Source organism: Eumetopias jubatus, unplaced genomic scaffold, assembly GCF_037043125.1.
Source record: "Eumetopias jubatus isolate StellerSeaLion01/CBP00866 unplaced genomic scaffold, mEumJub1_p1.0 scaffold_9, whole genome shotgun sequence".
NCBI lineage: Eukaryota > Metazoa > Chordata > Mammalia > Carnivora > Otariidae > Eumetopias > Eumetopias jubatus.
The window spans coordinates 21,921,470-21,943,761 of NW_028274815.1; the positions used below are offsets into that span (position 1 = coordinate 21,921,470).

The window sequence follows — 22,292 nt, forward strand, 5'->3', positions numbered from 1 at the left end:
TTGATCTCTGGATCATGAATTTAAGCCCCACACTGGGCCTAGAGCTTACTTTAAATAAATAAAAGTTTTTAAAATTAAATTAAGGCTTTTGAAAAGATGGTGGCAGGGAGGGGGTATCCTGGATTATTCAGGCAAGAGGATCAGAGTCAGCGAAGGAGACGTGCTTCCAGAAATTGGACAGACGGGTGTGGGGCCAGGAGCTAAGGAAAGCAAGCAGCCTCTAAGGAGCTAGAAAAGGCAAGGAAACAGATTCTCCGCTAGAGCCTCCAGAAGGAACACAGCTCTTGATTTTGGTCCACTGACTAAATTTCAGACTTCTAACTTTCAAAACAGTAAGATAATAAATGTGTGTTGTTTTAAGCCACTATGTTTATGGTAATTTGTTACAGCAGCAATGAGAAACTAATACAACTAATAAAACTAGAAGTAAATCGTTACTGTTCAGACCATGTTGTTTCTCCCAAATATTTCCAAAAATATCTTTTTTCAGTTAGTTGGTCCACAGGTTGTATTGTTTTAAATGTAATTAAGCATCTAGAGGGCCAGTAAATTTTTTTTATTATTATCTGGTTTAAACCAAATTAATAAAAACTGAATCCAAATAAATAAATACATAATCAATAAATATAGCTCACAAGTCACTCACTACTGACCTGGGCAAGTCACCTCCATTCTGGCCCTGGAATTCCTAATCTGAAAAGCGATGGGGTGGGGCTAGACAAGGTATTCAACCCTAACCCTCTGGGATCTGCGAAACCAGATGCAAAGGAGGGAGGGGTCTCAACCTGGTCTGTGCCTTAAAATCCCCTACAGATTCCCTCACTCCTCCTCCCAAGGATGTTAAATACGAGAGCTTGGGGGTTCTCCTGTGTGAGGCCCACATCCCAGAGGCCGGTATAAAGTTAGAGACTTAACAGAGTCAGGGAAAGAAAATATCCTGGGCTTACTCAACAGCATATTCAAAAGAAGATTTTTGCCTCATGACACACCAACTCAATTCAGCCATCATCATGGTTTATTCTCTTTGAGCAAGGGAGCTGAGCTGGGTGCCAGACCAGCAGAGTTGCCAGTCTGAGCAAATGAAATACAGGATGCCCAGTTAAATTTGAATTTCAAATAAATAATGAATCATCTTTTAGTATAAGTGTACCCCCCAAACAATATTGGAGATATGCTTATCCTAAAAAAATGACTCGTTGCTCATCTGAAATCAAATTTAACTGGAAGTCCGTGCTTTATCTGGATCTGACTTGATCGTGCTCCCAGAGGACCAAGGCAAACACCAGTTCCCAGGATCTGGTGATACGCTCCAGAGGAAGGTGGGAGGGGCTCCCAAAAAGATGCTAAGGAAGAAAAGCAGAGAGAAGGTTTGAGAATGACCTTATGAGAGTCTGAAGCTGGAAGGCGCAGGTGACTCCTAATCTAATCATCTCCAGTCACCATAGAAACCACCACAGTCTGTCGGAAAAAACTGGTGAACTCCACCATCTACCACCTCTCTGCCAGGGTAGATCATTCACATTCCCCTCCCAGGATAGGTCTGGTCGGGGATGGTTCCACTGTCTCAGATTCTCTCCCAGGAGACAGCAGGGACCTGATCCTACCTTCTTCCTCCCAAGCCTCTTCTTCCTGCCAGCCACAGACTCAGGCTGTGGCTGCCCTGTAGCAGCTACCCTGCTGGGAGAGATAGCAACTGGATACCTAGCCCCGTGTCGCAGAAAAATCAGAGCCAGATAGTGGTTAACGCAATACAAATAGATTTTATTCAGGACGATTGCAATAGAGGAAAAGAGACCTTGGTGTGGAATAGGGCTCTATTCCAAATACAGCCTGGGCAAGTGGGAATTTATAACCAAGAAGTGGGGTTGGGGGTTAGTCATGGAAAATGACTAAGACGGATAACGGGGATTCTGGCTAAACCGACCTAACAGGATTCTTGCTGAAGACAGGCCCAGGTGATCAAACATCACCTGGGAGATAGTGGAGGATGAAGAACCCAGTAAGTTATGGAAAGAGATCAGATATGGAGGGTAGGGGGTTCTGGTTAAACCAACTTAGCAGGGCTGTTGCCAAACCCGGATTTTATATGGAAGTGCCCATACAAGAGTGGAAGAAGATTCAGGAGCTCACCTAAAGTTTGGTCAAGCAAAACATCTTTGTCACCTGTCCATGAGGAGGTCACATTCTAGCAGGGGAACAGGACACAGGAGGGAAATGGCCCAAGGACATACAAGAAAAGCTTGTTCAGAACAAAACAGGTCTGACCTGGACTGTCCGTCCACCTATCTCTGTCCCTTCCTGAGTAGAGTGAATCTCCTAATCCAAAATGTGATTAAATTGATTGGGGAAACGTTCAATCTTTCAGACAAGACATAGGCAGGCAGTAAGCTTTGAATACAAATGCAGGAGTTTGCAGTGACGCATTTTATATCTGACTCTGGAAATGAGAGGCTCTTTGAAGGTAGCATGCAAATTTGTACAAAATGTCCCCAGCCAGAAAACTGGATCATGCACTTATGCAAATCATGAGACATGATTTTTAAGGCACAGCCTTGGGTCCTTCTGTGTACCTCTCCGCCGGGCCAGCCCTGACCTCAGAGCAGCAATACCGATTCTCCCCATGGGGCCTCCCACCGCACTTCCACATCTGTCTCCTTCCCTTTGCACACAAGCGCTGAATGTTATTGTTCCCATTTTACAGATAGGAAAGTAGGGCTCTGAGTGATGAAGCGACTAAGCCACGGTGACTTTGCTCTAAGGGGCAGAGCCAGCCAGAAGCTGCCCTCTCTCTCTGCCCTAGTGTAGGACAACTTGCACAGATGTCATTCCACTCCTGAAGATTCCACACTTTTAGAGGAACATGAAGAATGTCCTACGTCCCTCCACTGGCCTACTACCCACACACAGGATTCTGTGGAAGGGGCACCCCTAACACTCAGTAAATTTCTTCCCTTTGCTAAAAATTTGCTAAATTTGCTCCCTTTCATGTAACTCCAATCTTCACAGAAGCTGCTGTCTTTAATCAAGACAATCAAATCTGAGCAATTCTGGACAACTTCTCCTCTGATGGCCAAGAACACCACACAGAGAAGACTGGCCCACCTTTGACTTTGTACAGGCTCAGAAAGTTTTGAGGTTTGGTTTGTGCCATGTTACTTAATCCAGGAAACCAGGGCTTCCAAAATTATGAGTCCACTCTCTATCCAACATACGCATCAAGCTCCATCCCTGAATTTCATCAAATAAGAATCCGGAGGATTTTGCAAACATTCCCACCCAGATTCCTCTCTACTTCTCTCAGAATTTCCATCTCCTGAGGCTCTGATGCCTCTTAACCCAAGGCTCACTGCCACCTGTAGACAGTAATGTTAACCCTAGTTTTCACCTGTGAAGCCTAGCCAGTTTGGCAGAGACCTGGAGCCTCACTCTAGCTCACCCCCCAGTGCGAAGGCTGGCTGGTCGCCCCCATGGCGTCCACATGGTTGTCTCTGCCTGGAATGCCCCCTTCTCCACCTGGAGCAATCTGGCTTCTCCTTCAAGTCCCTGCCCAAATCTCCCTGGAATTCCAGCTTCATGGGACTGCTGTGAGAACTGAGGTCAAGTACAGGTGGACACAGACAGGGGCACAGAGCCAGGACAGCACTGATTGTCACTGTCATGCCCTTGCTCCTGCCCCTGAGAAATCTGCCCCTTTCCCAATTCCCTCTGCCTCTTGCCCACACGGCTGCACAGTGGACTGGTGTGCTCACCCCTCTCCTCCATAAAATCCTAAACTCCTTGAGGGCAGGGATCTTATCTTGCTTGTCTTTGGGACCTCATTCCTGGCACTTAGGGAGTTCCATGTATATTTGCCAATAAATCCCCCTGTCTCCTGGGCTCCAGGGACAGCAACTTGATGAACGTCAGAACACTGTGATAAATTAAAAGTCATTGTATGATGTGGCTGTGGACACAAAGACTGTGCTGCTAGTGACATCATGTTGGGCTGGGAACACCACTGGTCAATAGGAATGTTTACTTTGGGACAGAACCTTTGGCTTGTGGGGAAAATGGCCCAGAGCCCCCACTAGGTGTGTCACTGTGGCCTGTAGGAACTGTCTGCAATAGGGACGGGGCCATCCAGCTGGTGTGGTCTGTCCTGTCTGCCTTCATGTGTCTCTACAGGCCCAGGGTCTCAGTTAATATTTTTTTATAACTGCATGGATTCTTTTTAAATCACATGAAACTAGTTGTGTTGTTGAGGACAAGAAGCTCAGAAGAAACTTCCTCTGTATCTGCATCTCTCTCACTGCCTGAAGAGAGCAGGCTCCCATGAAGGAAGCGGAAAAGTTCCCAGAAGGTCTGTGGGTCCCAGACACACTCTATGTTCACTCGTGCCTCTGTGTCATCCCACGGGCATTCCCTCCTCCGAGAACGCCCTTCCCCTCGTTACCCCCAACCTTTTGTCCAGGACCCCACTCATGCACCTTCCCTGTCAGGTCTTCCTGCAATAAAGGGGTCTGGTGCGGTCCCTTCAGAGTTCTTCTGATTCAACACTGGTCATTTTCACAAGTTCAAAGCAGTCTTAGGGCCAGAACGAGGAGTTGGCAGGCAGGTCCTATATCTGCACCTCAAGTAGTAACAAGGCCTGCAGTAATGGGGAAAATGTGTCCACTAGGTCGGAAGGAGTTGCCCCAAGGCTTTGCACTCCAGCATGTGGTGTGACGGGGCATGAGATGCAGACTAGAGGCCTGGAGATGAAGTCAGAGGACAGCTGGCGAGCTGAAAACTAGGATTTTAAAAGCCGTGAATCCTCAGCAAACAAGACCATTAGGTCTTTCTGCCACAGATGCCTCAGAGCAGCATCCTGGGAATCGGCGAAGGAGCACTGGTGAAGGGGCTGTGCCCAAGGTACGGATCTGAGGGAGACTGAAGAACCTACATGCACACCCCCGTTCCATCACTCACTAGCAAGATCATAAGCTTGGCTTCTCTCATTTTATGAGCTCACCGCTTTCCTCAGCTATAAAATGGTCTTCCAGGGAACTGGAACTAGATTCCTGAGCCACTTTTCTGGAAGATGTGAACAACTCATCCAGAGACACATTCCAGGCTTCCCGGGGGTTCCCTGTGCAGAAGAGATGCCCATGAGGACGTGTCCACTTTGTGATTGTCTCTGACATCATTCGGCTCGCGATCTCTTTAAACCGTTTACAGAACGCTCTGACATTCACAATGCATTCTCGTTGCACCGTCCCATCAGTCACTCTTACAAACGGGAAGACCTGGGCCCGTAACTGGCCACTGTCACCCTGCAGAGACCAGAGCGCCGGGGATCTGTTCCGCACAGACACCGCAGGCCGGCCCGGCGCCCGCCCGGGGGGCGGGGCCACGGCGCGGGGCGGGGGCCGGCGCGAGTCACGTGACGCCCGGCCCGGAAGCGCTCGCTCCCGAGACCCCCGGGTGACGGGGTCGGGAGCTGCCGTCGGGAGCGAGCGGGTAGGTCGCGGGGGGTCCCTGCAGTTTCCCGCTCACCGCATCCGCCGCCATGGCCTGGACCAAATACCAGCTGTTCCTGGCTGGGCTCATGCTCGTCACCGGCTCCATCAACACGCTCTCGGCCAAGTGAGTCCGGGCCCGGCCGGGAGGGGAGGGGGCTCAGCCGGACCTGCCGCGGCCCGCAAGGGCGCCGGCGACCCAGCGCACCTTCCTCGTCCTCCTCCTTCTCGGCTCTCCTTTCCCGGCTTCACCGGCTCGCCTCGTTTCTCCGGTCGGTTCACGCGGTTTTGGGGCCCCCAAGGGGCGCGAGGCCCGGGGAAATATGGGCCGAGGCCGTGTCGCCGGCTGGAGGATCCGAGCCCCCGGCTTTGATCGCTGTGTGCTTGATCCTGGCGAGTCACCTCCCGACTCCATGCCTCAGTTTCTTCATCTTTAAACGGAAGGGTCGGACCAGTTCCTCTCCGGCCCCTTCCAACGCTGGCTGGAGGCCGGGCCCTTCAGGAGCTTTGGGCAGGGGTGGGGTGAAGGGGCACTCCCGCACTTGTGCACACCGGCTACAATAGAAGCCATGAGGGCCGGGTGAGCAGTGAGCGTGGAAGGCTGCCGCGACAGAGATGGGGGTACCCCATGGGCTTCTCATTGAGGAGAGGTCAAAGCTGGCCCTTGACATTTTGGTGGGATTTCTACATGTGGCCAGACGTGGCTGCAGGGAACTGCAAGGCCACATCGAAGTGTCTCGTAACTAGCACCAAATGCCCAGGCCGCATTTTATCCCACAATCAAAGAAGGGCTTTTGAGCAGGGAGTGACGTGTTAAAGGTGATATGATGAACCGGGTGGTCAAGATGAAGAGTAGTTTCGTGCAGGGGAAACCACTGGGAGGCTGCTGCAGAGCAGATGAGGGAGGGAAGAGGGGGCAGTGAGGCAGGCAAGGAGGGGACAGGTGGGAGAGACCAGGTGCAGAATGAAGTCATAAGGGGCGCCTGGGTGGCTCAGTTGGTTAAGCGACTGCCTTCGGCTCAGGTCATGATCCTGGAGTCCCGGGATCGAGTCCCGCATCGGGCTCCCCGCTCAGCGGGGAGTCTGCTTCTCCCTCTGACCCTCTTCCTTCTCGTGCTCTCTCTCATTCTCTCTCTCTCTCAAATAAATAAATAAAATCTTTAAAAAAAAAAAAAAGAATGAAGCCATAAGGTCTGACCCACAGGATCGAGAGAGAGAGAGAGAGACAGTGAGACAGTGACCCCTCCAGGGTTTCTGCCTGGGAGAACAGAAGTGTCATGAACCCAGACAGGGAGGGCAGGTGCACAGTTCAGCTGTGATGCATGAGGGTGAGGTGCTTGTGGGACCAGGAAGACAGACCCCAGGAGGTTAGGGATTGAGGACCCGGGGCTGTCACGAGGCCAAGGGTTTGAGCATAGCCTCCTCTGTAATGTACAGGAGACCCAGAAGGTAGCCCCTTCTCTTGGCAGCGCTTTGTCGCTTGCTCTGCCCCCACCTCAAGGCAGGGCCCTCCTGCCCCCTCAGTTTACCATTTCAGAACCCCCAGTACCCGGATCCTGGCCTTTTTCTGAACCGATTCCAAAAGGCATTTGGAGAAGAGTAGACAGTGGCCCTGTCCCAGCCAGACCTCACTTCCAGCTGGGCCCTGCCAGGCTCCACAGCAATGCAGAGTCACACCAGTCACCTGCTGGGCTGTGCTCGAGGCCCTCTGGGCAGTAGGGGGCTAGTCATCTCTTATTCATTGTTGAAGTGTTTGTTCAAATGCTCCAGAGGAGAGGCCTGGGAGGGAGGTATCCAGTTCAATTCATCAGCCTTGTATAAGGTACCGACAGGGTGTGAAGCACTGTCTGGACTCAAATTCAGAAGGTTTGAGAAGCTTAGAATCAGAGGTGAAGGGGACAGAGCATATACATTTGACAACCAGTGTCCTCCCTTCTCCAAAGGAAATGCAGCTCTGGGTGGACCCCACCCCCCCCCACCCCCATCTCTGGTTTGTTTGTGTCTATGTTTTGAGCTGGTCTCCTGAGCCCTGTGGCCTCCTTAACTGTAAAGGAGACTCAACACGAGAGCTCCCATCTCAGGATCTGAATGTAGCAGAACAAGTCGTCTGTCTGTCCATCTGTCATACCTTCCAAGGCCTCAGTCAAATGTTTAGGGAGTGGCTATAGGTCTGCCAGGGCTTCTGCCCCACGGAGAGTCGAGATGGCCAGTTATTACTGGGGTAAACTGACTCAGCTCCTTCCTGGCCAGGTAGGAGGCCCTGGGATCCTTGGCCTCAGGAGGCCTTGCCCTTGGAGGCTGCCTGAGGGGCAGGAAAGAGACTCCCACGTGGGGACCCAGCCTTTGGCCCCGTCCCCTGCCAGGTAGCCTGATGTGGGGCCTCTCAGGAACCTCCCTACCTCAAATGGGCCCCAGAATTGGACCCTAAACAGTGTTCTGAGGCCAGACTTTGAGAAGGACGCCCTCAGAGAGAAAATGTGAGAGAGCGGCTTTGTACATCCTGATGGGAATTATCGATTTGCAATCACACTCTGACCTGCAGTTTCTGGCAGGACAGACAGACTAGAAGGTGACCACAGCAAGTGCTAAGCAGCCGCTATAACCAGGGCCTGGCCCTGCTGTGGCTGCCTTTCATGTGTCGTTTAATGCACTCTCGTAACCAGCCTATGAGGGGGATAAACTCCCTGTCCCGGGATCAGGAGACTGAGCTATGGAGAGATGGAATCGCTTGCCCGAGTTCAACTCAGCTGGTCAGTGGCAGAGTTTATATTGAGTCAGAGTAATCTGGCTTGAGAATCCAGGCTCTTAACAATCACTATGGGATGAGGCTAGGGACTTCTCAAGTCATTTTTCAGGGCATTTAAAGCTGTTAGAAACATAGAAACCACCCATCCTAACCCCCACAATTTATAGTCTAGGTCCCACGAGAAGTTTCTTTTTGTGACTAGCTGGCTGGTGTCAGAGTGGGGACCAGAAGCTAGGTCTCAGCATTTTAGTCCAGTCCTTTTACAGTGGCAGTGTCCCAAAGTCCCACTGCCTTGGGGATCGCCTCTGGCATCTCCCCAGGGAGAGCAGCCAAGCCTGGCCCATGGAAGTTGTAGTCCCACAAGCGACAGCTCCCCTCCTTGCCGCCAGAGTGCCCTCCCTCTGGGACTGGGCAGCAAAGCTCTGTCCCAGCCCAGGGGATCCTGCCATCACCCTGGTTCGTTTCCCCCTGGAGCCAGGGGGCCACTCACGGTTCTCATTTAGTGTCTCCAGTAGCCTCTTTCAGTTCCTTGACCTGTAAAATGTCCGGGGAAGGGGGAGCACCACAGGGCGGCTGTCCCCTGGAGGAGGCCACTCTGCCTGCTCAGCAGGTCTGGTGGGTAGGCTGCAGGAGACAGGCCTGCCCTTGCTGAGATGGGGGCAGGGGTCACATACCCACAGCAGAAAGCCACCCATCGGCCTGGCCCTTTAGCCCTGTCCCTGGGCCTCGGCAAAGGGCCCTTCCAGTCCAGCGGTCGCTTCTCCTTTCTGTGGCTGCTTTCTCCCCCGCTCACCGGGACCTTCTGCTCATGCGTCTCCTGCACAGCAGACAGTCCCCACTCCCTCAGCACTGCTTAGGGTTGTGCCTGAACTAGTGTCTGTCCGTGAGGTCCTGTCCATTTTGGAGCCCCGTGCTCCTGAATCCAGCTGGGCTTCTGCATGTCCAGAGCCAGGGTCAAGCAGAGGCTTACTAAGTAAGGCTCAGGTGCCCTCCTAAATGTCGCAGGCTGTGAAGGCCACCCAGCCAGAGAGGGGCGAGGGGGTGACTTCCCCTCCAACAGGCCCCTGGGGTGGGGACCCTGCCACAAAAGTGGCAGGAAGCCTGGGACCCCTGGGTCTCTAATAGGGAAGGACCCCCTGTCCTTCCTGTGCCAGCTCTAACTTCTGCCTTGGTGGCTGACCCCACCCTTAAATTCCAGGAGCTGGCCTGGGATAATTGCCTCAAAGGGGTTCCTGCACCAGCCACAGAAAGCCTTAAACCAGGAGGGCAGCGTGTAGAGTGGAAAGAGTGCAAGGCATGGGAGTTTATGGGATTAGACGAGTCACTGGGCCTCTCCAAGCCTCAGGTTCACCTGTAAAATGGGCTTGACTTCCCTCCCTTCTTCCCAGACGCAGGGTAGGCTCTACTGAGGAAGATTGGGTAATACTTAGATGAGAGGTCGCGTGATCGTTTATCACCAACTGCTGTGACACCAAAGAGCGGAGCAGCCCTGCAGCCTTGCTGGAGATCCCAGGCAGGAGAAAGACGCTGACTCACTGGGCTTAACAAGCTGGGGGCACCAAAGGAAGTGGCAGAGATTCTGTGGGGAACTGGACACCCAACTGTCAGTCTGAGCGAGCCACATCAGTCACTTCCTCAGTCTGTCGGCCCCACTGCCCTCGCGTGGCCACGCACACCTCTCAGAATGCTGAGCTCTGAGTTTGGCCAGGCCGGAGTGACTCACCCCTAGCCAGGGGACCCCACCCCCGGCCTGCCGAGGCCCCTCCTAAAAGAAGCCGGTCTCCTGGCTCAGTCGGTAGAGTGTGTGACTCTTGATCTCAGGATTGTGAGTTCGAGCCCCATGTTGGGTGCAGAGATTACTTTAAAAATTTTTTTTTTAATTTAAAGAAAAAATTATAAAAGAAGCCGGTCTCTGCCAGCAGAAGGCATCTCCTCATGTAGCATCAGCCTGACTCTCGGGGGTCCCCACAGGCCTCCCCTTCTGCCCACGTGACCATGGCAGAGCCGGCCTCTCCACTTCAGCCAGGGGAGTGGGAAAAATCTGGAATAAGAAGGTGATGGGAGAGGGGCACCTGGGTGGCTCAGTCGGTTAATGACCTGCCTCCGGCTCGGGTCATGATCCCAGGGTCCTGCGATCGAGTCCCACATCGGGCTCCTTGCTCAGCAGGGAGCCTGCTTCTCCCTCTGCCTGCCTCTCTCCCTGCTTGTGCTCTCTCTCTGACAAATAAATAAATAAAATCTTAAAAAAAAAAAAAAGGGTGATGGGAGAAATTCATGGAACTGGAAGTGGAGACCCCTGGGATCTAGCCTTTCTCGGCACCAGATGAGCCCTCTGTCCCTCAAGAAGGGGCTTCCACACATGCCCTCGCCTTAAGCTTGTAGTTGACCTTCATGGGCTTGGCAAAACCTCCCTTGTTCCTCCTGGAGGAGCCCTGGCTCTAGCTACAGGAATTTCCATCTCCAGCTTGCTTTGGGGCAGTTGGCTCTGCACTTTGGTAAAGCAGGACCTCTTTACGCTTCCTTGCTTCTCTTCTGTTATACTCAGTTGCCTCACCCAGGCCCTCCCAGAGTGCTCTTTCTGCAAGAGAAAGCCTGAGTTGGAGAGCAGACCTGCCTTGGGGGGGGCCACACCGTTGTCTGTGGCCCCCACCTGCAACCCATGTCCTGTCCGGCCTGGGGATCCCAGAGCCAGAACTTGCAGCAGATGGGGCAGAAATGAGACCCCACAGAGCGGGTGGTTTCTTTAGTTGTGACTTTCTTCGCCCCATTGGTACTGGGACTGGTTACAGCCTAGTCCCCTGACCCAGATTTCTCTCCACGTTTCCAACGGGTCCTGTGAGACCTTCTTGCCACCTTCAGCTCTCCTTTGACCCTCACCATTCCCAAGAACCACAAGCCCTCCTAACTGCCCCTCCTGGCATCTCTGGGGTGGGCGGGGTCTCCCGCTGAGAGCTCGCTCACTGTGAGCTAAGTTTGCCCTAGCCCTGTTTTGTTCACTGGCCCTGGAGTGTGTTCAGATCAGTGAATAGATGTGGTCTCGCCCTCAGGGCTGATGGGGAATTCTACCACCATTCAGCCTGCCCTTCCTGCTGCCAGCTTCCAGGCGTCCCCTGTCCCCTCCCCAAACTCAGGGCACAGGGAACCCAGCCCTAACCAGTGTCCCAGGCTTGCAGCCCTGTGGGGCGCACAGAAACAAAAGCCTTCCCCCTGCCTTTTGAAACCCCAGGCTGGTTGCTGAAATGAGCCAGCAGAGACAGCGGAGAAGGGCTGGGGACTACCATGTGGCTGCTCTTGACAGACATTGTTTGGAAAGACATTTAAGAAAAAGAAGTCCTGAGTCTTGTAGTTTTGTAGTTTAGAGACAGCCACCGCCTAGGCGTGGGGTGCTGCAAAAGGAAAGGGTCCAGGGCCCACAGGACACTGCCGTGGGTCCGCATTGACTCGAGTCAGCTGCGTGATGTGACAGACTCCATTAGAGCCGTGGCAGCAAATGACAGGATGTGCAACATGAAGGAGGGGCTGCTGTCTTGCCAGGCTCGGTCCTCGGTCCTGGCCAGATCCCATGCACTTACCTCGGGGCCTGGGCCCACCTGAGTGCTTCCAGAAGTCAGCAGCCACGGGAGTGAAAGGTTAGGAACAGCTGGGGTTGTTTAGCCACAAGATGAGAAGATTCGAAAGAAGGTAAGAAAGTCTCCGAATATCTAAAGGACTTTTTTTTTTTTTAAAGGTTTTATTTACTTATTTGTCAGAGAGAGAGAGAGCACAAGCAGGGGGAGAGGGAGAAGCGCACAAGGCCTGATCCCAGGACCCGGGGATCATGACCTGAGCCGAAGGCAGACGCTTAACTGACTGAGTCACCCAGGCGCCCCTAAAGGACTTTTAAATGAAAGAGATTAGATGAGACCCCAGGGACCCAACGAAGCCCAGCAAGAGTGAAATTGGGGACAGGAGCTTTAGTGCAAGGGCGGCAGACAGTGCAGAATGACTGGTGGTAGCTGCCCACGGCGCTCTGCCGCAGAGGATTCTGGGCTTGCGTCTGGGGTTGCTAGGGAAACGTGCCAGACTCAGTGATGCCATCTGGCAGGGTGCTGGCCGGGAAGCCGCTCCACTAGTGCCATGTACTTGCCACCTGCTTCCCAGTTAGTGCTAGAAAGACCCTCCAAACGCTGCAGGTTATAGGAAGGTGACCAGGTGTGTCAAGCAGTCATTTCCCAAGGGCCCAATGCCCTTGCAGACCACAGGCTCCTGATATTTTTTGTGCCATCGGTCCATTTGACAGTCTGGTAAAGCCTAGAATATTGTTTTTAAATGTGCATTTAGGGGCGCCTGGGTGGCTCAGATGGTTAAATGTGCATTTAGGGGCGCCTGGGTGGCTCAGATGGTTAAGCGTCTGCCTTCGGCTCAGGTCATGATCTCAGGGTCCTGGGATGGAGCCCCGCATCGGGCTCCCAGCTCAGTGGGGAGTCTGCTTCTCCCTCTTCCTCTGCCTCCCCCCTGCTTGTGCTCTCTCTGCCTCTCTCTCTCAAATGAATGGGTAAAATCTTTTTTAAAAAAAATGCAATTAAAGGTTTGGACTACAGAAAAAGTCACTTATGTTGAAATAAAGTTATCAAAACATTGAAAAAGCCAATTTATGCTATAGTAATATCATGTGTATACAGTTCTTGACACAGAATATTATAAGCAGTGGGTCTAATTACTGTGATTTTGTAGTAGCAATGATTGTAAATGCCACTTCCCGGTTCCTGCAAGGACTCTGATGTGCCACCGAGAAGAGTAGCCGTGACTTGTGTGTGTGACAAAGTCACAGGTACTGCTGGGCTACATTCACAATGTGAGGAAGTGCTACATTTCAGCTAAAGGTTTCTGCCCCGCCCCCCCTTTGCTGTCCACAATCCCAGATGAAGACTTCCTGCTGCGGGAGCTGGCCTCTTGGAGAGGGAGTCTCACGCCGAGCCAGGTCCCCGAAGTCTGGCCTCGGCGTTGAGAGGAGCGAGCTTGTCCACAGATACCGGGGCCAGAGTTGCAGAGCCGGCGCACTGCCAAGGGTTTGACCTTCTCTGTCTCTCCGCTGCAGGTGGGCAGACAACTTCGTGGCCCCAGGCTGTGGAGGGATCAAGGAGCACAGCTTCCAGCATCCCTTTCTCCAGGTATCTGCCCAATCCATCCCCACCTCCTGTCGCCCGGGGCTCAGGTCAGGTGTCCCCTGTGAGGCCCTGCTGCTTCCTGACCTGGGGTGGAGCCTGCCTCTACTCCCAGAATAGCCATCACTCTCTCCCTCCCTCCCCGGAACAGAGGCCAGGATGTGAGTGCCCACAGAATGGGGCAGAGGGCACAGCCCTCTCTGGGAGGGCTGCATGATTCCCGGGGAGCAGTCATGCCCTGGACACTGGAAGCCCAGCCCTCACACGTCCACGTCAGGACCCATTTGGAACACATCAACCCCAGTAGCAAAACCGGCTCGCCATCCATGGGAAGCCCAGACTCCACTGGGGTAGGGCAGGCAACATAAATGGAAGGCACCGTATGGCCAGACTGGGAAGCAGAGGCTCATATTTAAGCCCCTGCTCTCCCAGCAATTTGCTCTGTGACCCTAAGTAAGTTCTTGAGCTTCTCTGGGCCTCCGTTTCTCCATCTGGAACATGACCAGAGGTTGGCCTAGATCGGTGGTTTTCAGACCAGGCCCTGTGCAGCCTTAAGGTTTCCGTTGAGATGTTTCTAGGGGTTAGGGCTTAGGCCTAGGAGGTAGTCTCTGGCCTTCCACACACAGCAGCTCTGCTTTTGTCTGGTTTAGGTGTCAAGTCATAGGTAAGCTTTCGTGTGAAGACGGGCTGTGTTAAAATTTTGTCAAAGGTGATTCTCCTTCCATCTCTGAACTTGTAGGGTTCTGTCCCTGCAGGCAGTGGGCATGTTCCTGGGGGAGTTGTCCTGCCTGGCGGCCTTCTTCCTGCTCCGGTGCAGAGCTGCAAGGCACCCAGATGCCAGCATGGATCCCCAGCAGCCCTTCAACCCCCTTCTTTTCCTGCCCCCTGCCCTGTGCGACATGACAGGGACCAGCATCATGTATGTGGGTGAGTAGCCAGGCCAGGCTGAGAAGGGCCCGAGGGGGCACTGGTGAAACAGCCACCCCTACCCCAGCTCACCTCAGCCCTGCCTCTTCCCAGACTTACACACGCATGTGCATGCGTGCGAGCAAGATTTACTGAGCACATACTTATGTGCAAGGTGTGTCTTCAGCCCTGAGGGCACCTCAGGGACTAGATAGCCTTGGCCCTCAGAAGCTAATATCATGTGTCTCTCCTCTCCCAGCCCTGAACATGACGAGTGCCTCCAGTTTCCAGATGCTCCGGGGCGCAGTGATCATATTCACAGGCCTATTCTCAGTGGCCTTCCTGGGGCGGAGGCTGGCGCTGAGCCAGTGGCTGGGCATCCTTGCCACCATCGTGGGGCTGGTGGTTGTGGGCCTGGCCGACCTCCTGAGCAAGCATGATGATCAGCACAAGCTCAGCGAAGTGATCACAGGTGCAGTGAGGGTCAGGGACCCAGGGGCTGCCCATCTTGTCCTGTCCTCCCTGGGAGCCCAGCACAGTCAGTCAACAGACTTTTGCAAGCTCTTCTCTATGCCCAGCCCTGGGTGTGGGTGCATGGGGGACGCGGGCCTGCATCTGCTCTTGAGGTGATGGATAGAGTGCAGAAAAGCACAAGCAGCATGAGAGGGAGCGGGAGGTCAGAGGAGGGAGGTTTGTGCTGTGACACACACACAAATTGCTGGGTCCGGGATGGGTCGGGACTGAGTGTCTATTGAGTGTTTAGCAAGTACCCAGCCCGGCAGCCTCTTCGACAATGACGGGACCCCTCTGGTCCTCAGAGGATGGACTAAACCAGAAACGTCTATCACCAAGCCTTGTGCATCTCAGAAGACCTGCTTATTACCCCGCTGTGCCCCTCACCGTCCCAGGCGGGCCTCTGGATCTTCTGGAGCCTCGGCCCAGAGTGGTAACAGTGCCTGCCCTGCTGGCCTGCCCCACCTCTCAGGGGCTAGGAGACCAGGCATGGGGCTGTCATGACTGCCTCACGAACTATATGCTACCCTGCCAAATCGGGGGCTCTGGGGGTTATCGTGTCCCTATGGGAGCCATCTACCCCAGCACTGGGCCCACCCCCCTGCCGAGGGCCCCGTGGCCATGCTCCATCCTCGCCCGCCACCCCCACCCCATGCAGCCCAGCCTTACCCTGGCTCGCTTCCCCACAGGGGACCTGTTGATCATCATGGCCCAGATCATCGTCTCCATCCAGATGGTGCTCGAGGAGAAGTTCGTCTACAGGCATAATGTGCACCCGCTGCGGGCGGTTGGCACTGAGGGTGTGTGAGCACAGGGGCTGAGAGGGGTAGCTGCTGTGGGGGCACCCTGGACGGTGGCATGTGGAGGGGATGCACGAGCAGGAGTGCAGGGCAAGGTGCCGGGGTCCACGGGGAGGGGATGAGCCCCCGCCCCCAATCCTCCCTCCCTTCCCGATGTGTGTGCTGACAGAGACCGACCCAGGAGCTGGGGGGGGCACGAGGTCGAGGATGAAGGGGATGCACGGCCCACTCTGGAGGAGTTGGTCAACAGGGAAGGACCAGACAGTGCCTTTGAGCTCAGACCACTTGTGCTCAAGTGCTGTTTCACTTGGCAAGCACATCTGAGTGTCTTCAGGATGGGGAAGGTGGTGGTCGAGCTACAACAAGAGTGGGAAGGAGGGAAAGTTCCAGACAGAGCAAAGACATGGGGAGCTGGCCATGAGTGTCAAAACATAGTAAGGAGTGGTTGGTGAGATACAGGTTTGATGTTGGGACACTGATCGGGAATTGAATAGGTCAAGGTCTTATTATGGAGAACCTTGAATGTCAGGCAAGTGGATTTAATCCAGACTTTAAATGACAGACAGGGTGGAACCACCAAAAGTTTTTGAACAGGGAAGTAACTACCAAAACCTTTAAGCTTTAAAAATACGAGGCCAGCAGGGCAGATGAGCGCAGCACGGGCCATGTGTGGCCTGTGGACCCGGCAGGGAGCTGTGCGTGCACCACGGGCTCCTGGCACAACGTTAATCATCTCGATCCACTGCATTATCAAGCACATTGTTGTATCCACTCGGTTTCTTCCCCAGTGAGGCTTTCTGAATGGAGCAGTGCATTGATTCACATTCTGGTCCACTCCTGGTCACAGACCAGTGACCCTGAATTAGAGAACACTTGTTTTTCCACGCTTGTGAGGGCAATGTCCTGGTTGCAGCTGCCATTCTTTTGTAAATGCATACAACAGAATTTAGGAATGACAGAGAACATTGGAAGGGTAGCTATTATTTTGTGAAAGTGCGTGTGTGGGTACGCACCTGTGCATACATACACCGATCACGATATAAAATGTATTTTATTATTCTTGGTCCAGTCAGAAAACATGATTAAAGTGGAGAAGGGCAGCTAGAGCCCCCTCAGTAGGCCGCTCTGAACTCTGGATGAACAGGAAGGAGCTGGTGTGAGGCCGCCAAGAGGGGTGGCCCACCAGGAGGTTGGCCGGGAGGGAGACCAGCGGAGCCCCTGCTGGGTGGGCTGAGCTGGGGATGGGGAGGGGTGGGGCGGGAGCTGAGCAGAGAGTGCAGTGTGCTTCCTCCACCCCCACAGGCCTCTTTGGCTTCGTGATCCTGTCCCTGCTGCTGGTGCCCATGTACTACATCCCCGCCGGCTCCTTCAGTGGAAACCCCCGAGGGACGCTGGAGGACACGCTGGACGCCTTCTGCCAGGTGGGCCGACAGCCGCTCATCGCCCTGGCGCTGCTGGGCAACATCAGCAGCATCGCCTTCTTCAACTTTGCGGGCATCAGCGTCACCAAAGAACTGAGCGCCACCACCCGCATGGTGCTGGACAGCCTGCGCACCATTGTCATCTGGGCACTGAGCCTGGCGCTGGGCTGGGAGGCCTTCCACCCTCTGCAGATCCTGGGCTTCTTCATCCTCCTGATGGGCACCGCCCTCTACAATGGGCTGCACCGCCCGCTGCTGACTCGCCTGGCCAGGGGTCGCCCGCCCTCAGCAGAAGAGGGCGAGCATGAGAGACTGCTCGCTGGTGCTCGGACTCCCATCAATGATGCCAGCTGAGCCTCTGGTGGGTTCTCTGCTGCTACCTGGATGCACCTTGTCCACCCTGAGGCCGAGGCCACACAGTGGACAGTGTCCTGTCCCCAAGGCCTCACCCTGCCCCTCCTCACAGACCCCCGAGCCCCCCAGAGCAGCTGCTGCCACAGGAGATGACCAGACACCCAGGTCCTCCTTTGTCACCACCCCCGGCAGCCCCCACAGGCCTGAGTGCGGTGACCCTATGCCCTGCCAGGTTCCCACCCCACATCCCCCAAGCCCCTCCTGCATCACTAGCACTAAATCATGAAGTGGTATCGCAGGAACTAACATCCCTAAGATTTCCTCCTAAATCATACACTAAATTTGGTTCTCCAGAGAAGAGAGGTCAGTGAACAAATTCAAACCGGAACTAAGCGCCATATTTTCTAGAACTTGTAGGCTCTTCGCTAACCCTGTCTTGGAGGCCTAAGTTTTAGCTGGACTCTGCCACAAACACAGCATATGTCCCCCAGCCCATTAGCTACTGGCCCCGGGCCTTTGGGTCCTTGTCTGTAAAGCAGAAGGTGCAATTGCTGCGGCTTCAGTACCTTCCAGCCTCCGCCGGGCCCACCCTGCGGGAGAGAAGGAGCCCGTTCCTTGGAACGGACCCTTTGCCCACGGTGCCTCCTCCCCGTGCCAGTGTTAGTCCTTGCTCCCACGCTCTCAAGGCCTCCCTGCCTGGGGGAGATGTCGGGATTTCCAAGCAGCCCTTAATAGCAGCTTTTATGAACTCTTCACCTTCCATTTTAAAGATGAAAAGACTGAGGCCCAGGGACGTAAGTGGTTTTGTAAGAAGGCTCTCCTGCTGTGGACTCTGGCCATGCACTTGGGATCCAGAGCACATCTGGACCTCAACCCCACCCCCAGCAACCTGACTCCCTAGATATCCCTCCAGGGTGATGAATTTACAGCACCGCACCATTTAGAGTAATTCTGGTATCCTAGGCATGTGTTAAATGCTCAGCGGTAATCCTCTGGCGTAACAACCTGCTCAGGTGCGTGCAGGTGAAGCCGTGGCCCAGAGGTGGTTAACTGGCTTCCTCACGGAGCCAGCAGTCCAAGCTAGGTTTGCCTGATTCCAAACCTGCAGCTCCACCCACCGTACAGGTCTCTGGGGTCGTCGGGGTAAATTTCCCATGGCCGGGATAAAAGCTTCATGTGCTGTTGCCCTCCCCACCCTGAAGAGAGGGGACTGGCATTGGGGGCCCCAAGGAGCGGAGCAGCTCTTCCTTATGGAGTTCCTCACTCCGTGGCAGTTTCTGGAACCTCAGACCATTTTTCTGGGCAGCTCAATCATAAAACAAAACACCGAATGCCTTCCTTAAAATAGATTCTGGGGGAAGGGATCTTTGACAAACAAAGCCCTCAGGCTGTGTGGAAATCTGCAGGTTATTACAGTTTGTTGGGAGAGGAGGGCCTCTCCATGCCACCAGCTCCAAGTCCCAGGGGCTCCGGAGTTTTTGTGGGTCACAGTGTGTGCCACAAAAGGAAGTGGAGGGTGAGTGTGGTGGGGACTCCAGCCGCCCTGTCCAAAAGAACTGGGACCTTACAGTGTCGTTCTAGGCTCTGTTTTTAAAAACAAAAGGGAAATTGGCAGTGTGGCTTTTTTTTTTTTTTTTAATGGGAGGGAAGGAGCACAAGGGTTAAACATCAGGCCTGCCACCAAATCAGGCAAATCACTTTAGCTCTGGAGCTTTGGGTCTTCACATCTCTAAAGTGGGAAAGCCGGCCCTCCATCTTGCTGGATGAACGCAAAAATCACATGAGGTAATAAATCGAAGGTGCCTGTAAATGCCAGCGCACAGTGGACTGTCATGTCAGGCCGCACTGCCCGCCAGAGTGGTCTGCCGGGGGCACGGAAGTCCCAGCAGAGGCCCAGCACGGAGCATCAGTTTTTGCTCAGAGGGGAAGAAATGTTTTAAAATACACCATCATGGAAAAAAATACACCATCTTTGAGGAGAATACAAAATTCCCATCTATTTTAAGACAAAACAAGATGCCTCAAGAACACTTTATGCTGACGGTAGATACCCTCCCAGCCCCCGGAGATGCGTTCACTCTCTCCTGTCGCTCGGGTGCTCTGGAGGGTGAGTTCGAGAGGCCTTGCTGGTCGTGTGGGCAGGAGGGTAAGGACCACCACTCTCTCGCTGAGTGGATAAGGGGGTTCGGAATGGTGGAAGTTTGGTGTGGAGGTTCCAAACCCCAAAATCAGAACTGACTGATAATGGGCTTCTGTAAACATCAGTTCGAAGACTGTAATTTAAACCATGTGCATCATAGCAGACTGCTCAATCCCTGCCCCTTGCAAAGTGGTCTTGGAGGGAAGCCTAAGGCAGGTGGTACCTGCAGGACCGCGATGTAGCACCTGGGGTGGCCCTCGGGCTCCTCCACCAGGAATCTGCCCGCAAGGCAGAGATTTAGCACCATACCAAGTGGTTCCATTTGCCTTCACTTTGTACAAAGGTCTCTGCTAGTTTGACAAACAGCACTCTCAAAGAGGTCAGATCTCTGACCCCTGCTAAGGACAGCAGGAGGAGTGGAGCATAGGGCCTCCTGGTGTAGAGGAAAGAAGCAGAATCAGAAGTCAGCTGTGTTTGCAGCCCCACTTCGACTTTGGGTGACCTTGGACAAGTCATGTGACCTCTTAAGACCTTAGCTACCTAAGAGGTTCTCAGCATTACTAAATATGTATACCTCCCTGACGCGCTTACAGATTAACCTCATGCTTTCATATTTGCCTTGGTTAAAAGCCCCTTTGGCCTTTTGTTGACTACATCCTTTCTAAACTTAAGGTCAACAGGGAATTTCCCCTAGTTATAAAAGTTTATAAATCATCCATCTTCATTAGGAACACTTGTCAAAAAATATTCAGTGAAGGATTACTATCTCAGAATTTAGCCAACTATATTGGGAATGGATGTGCTCCAAGGGCTGTGGATCTGTGAAAGAAAAACAGGAGACAAATGTGTAAAGAAAGAATTCCAGCACAGTGTGATGTGCACAAGAGGCCTTTGTATGAGATACAAAGGAGGCTGTATAGGAGTGATCAGCTAACTCAGCCGAGAACCAGAGAGCTCCACTTGAGCTGGATGTTAAAGACTGGGCAAGAGTCCCCGGGGAGACTTCCTCCAGGAGGAAGGAACAGCTTGTAAAAAAGCACAGAAACATGTAAGTGATGTATTCAAGAACTGCAGGTAAGTAGACAGGTATGCCAATAAGCATGCAATGCTAAAAGTGGCCAGAGACAAGGTCAGAGAGGTGGACAGGTGCCCAGGTGGTGCTTTTAGATTTTGCTGAGGCATGAGAACTCTGTCTGTAGACAGTAGAGTACCTGGGGGAGTTTTAGGCAAGGGAGTGATGTGCTCCAAATTGCTGTTTGGAAAGATCACTAAAGGCAGAGACCAATGAAACAACGTTTAATTAGAGTCTGAACTAGAGAAATGGTGAATGAATGCAAGAGCCATTCAAGGAGTAGACTAACATTTTTAGAGCCCTTGGCTGTCGGATCTTCTGTTGCATAAGCCACCACCAAAGAGTGGGTCTTCTGGACCAGACTGCTCACCCCACCCTCCATCACAGTAGAACCACGAGTGTCCCCAACTACAGCTGCTTCCCTTTTCTTTCCTGCCTTCCTTTGCCCTCATTTTCCCTCATTTTAAAACTCGTAAAATACACACAACAAAACACCATTTTGACCGTTGTGAAGTGTTCAGTGGCATTAAATTCTCGTTGTTGTGCAGCGGTCACCACCATCCATCCCCAGAACTTTTTTATCTTCCCAAACTGAAACTCTGTACCCATTCAACACTACTCCCCATTCCTCCTTTCCCGTGAGCCCCTGACAACCACTATCCTACTTTCTATGAATTTGACTACTCTAGGTACCTAATGTAAGTGGAATCATACAGTAGTTCTCCTTTTGTGTCTCTTGTGTTTTGCTTACCACAATGCCTTCAAGGTTTATTCATGTTGTAACATATGTCAGAATTTACTTTCTTTTTAAGGCTGAATACTATCTCATTGTATGTATGCACTACATTTTGTTTATTCATCCATTTGGACATTTTGGGCTATTGTGAATAACATTGCTGTGAGCAAATACCCGTTCAAGTCCCTGCTTTTAATTCTTTTGAATGTATACCCAGAGGCGGAATTGCTGGATCATATGGTAATTCTACATTTAATTTTTTTGGCTGATCAACATACTATTTTCCACTCTGGCTGCACCGGTGGACAAGGGTTCCATGAAATCACTGATTTCGTAATGACATTTTCCCTGGTTAGGATACATGTTAACTGGAGAACGTTTAGAAAATGCAAGAAAACAAAGTGTAGAAAATAAAATCTCCTTTATTCTAACTATCCAGATGTATATTTGGCCGGAAGGCGTATTATCTCCAACATGAAGGGAAGGGGTCGTTTCCCTAGGAGGATTCTATTGCAGTGCTGGAGAGTGGGATCCAAGACATGGTCATATCCTGGCTGTCCCACGACCCCAGTCATCAATAACGTTCATGCAGTTAAACTGGCTTCTGAGCCATATTCGTGGGATGTTCCTGGGAGGGTCACAGGGGCGACAAGGGGTTGTCCCATTCTCTGTGGGTCTGGCTCCTCATCTTTAAAAACCACTTCAGGGTTGACAGGGCAAAACACAAAATGTTTTAATAAAGTGATTTCTCTTGAGAAACGCGTTCTACAAACGCACTAACTACATCTTCAGGGTAGAGCTTTCTTTTTCCAGCCACAGAGTGCCCGAGGACGAGGGTCCGATCCCTCAGCACTGAGCACCCGCCCCAGCGGGCAGAGGGCAGAAGTTCCCGCCTCCTTTTACTTCTCCAGTTCCCATTGGCTGATTCCTACCGTCGATCCGCTACGTCCCCGCTCTCTCCTCCTATCGCCGCTAGCCTTCCG

At 52.9% G+C, this 22,292-nt stretch overlaps 1 protein-coding gene across 2 annotated transcripts; it reads left to right on the forward strand.

The window, feature by feature from the left end:
- The first annotated feature begins 5,407 nt into the window (after positions 1-5,407).
- SLC35F6 (solute carrier family 35 member F6) lies at positions 5,408-21,740 on the forward strand. Of its 2 annotated transcripts, XM_028099489.2 has the most exons (6): positions 5,408-5,604; positions 13,301-13,373; positions 14,123-14,294; positions 14,533-14,745; positions 15,476-15,586; positions 16,889-21,740. In XM_028099489.2, the coding sequence occupies exons 1-6, from the start codon at positions 5,528-5,530 to the stop codon at positions 17,359-17,361; spliced, it is 1,119 nt and encodes a 372-aa protein (XP_027955290.1). In that variant the 5' UTR covers positions 5,408-5,527; the 3' UTR covers positions 17,362-21,740. The 2 variants fall into 2 exon arrangements, with proteins under 2 accessions (XP_027955290.1, XP_027955291.1); XM_028099490.2 differs by lacking the exon at positions 14,533-14,745.
- Positions 21,741-22,292: the final 552 nt, after the last annotated feature.

Excerpts from the sequence above, each read along its gene's own strand:
- SLC35F6 (XM_028099489.2), top strand. The coding sequence starts at position 5,528 with ATGGCCTGGACCAAATACCAGCTGTTCCTGGCTGGGCTCATGCTCGTC. Across the intron at positions 14,295-14,532 it reads GACCAGCATCATGTATGTGG|CCCTGAACATGACGAGTGCC; the intron begins GTGAGTAGCCAG and ends CTCCTCTCCCAG. Across the intron at positions 15,587-16,888 it reads GCGGGCGGTTGGCACTGAGG|GCCTCTTTGGCTTCGTGATC; the intron begins GTGTGTGAGCAC and ends CCACCCCCACAG.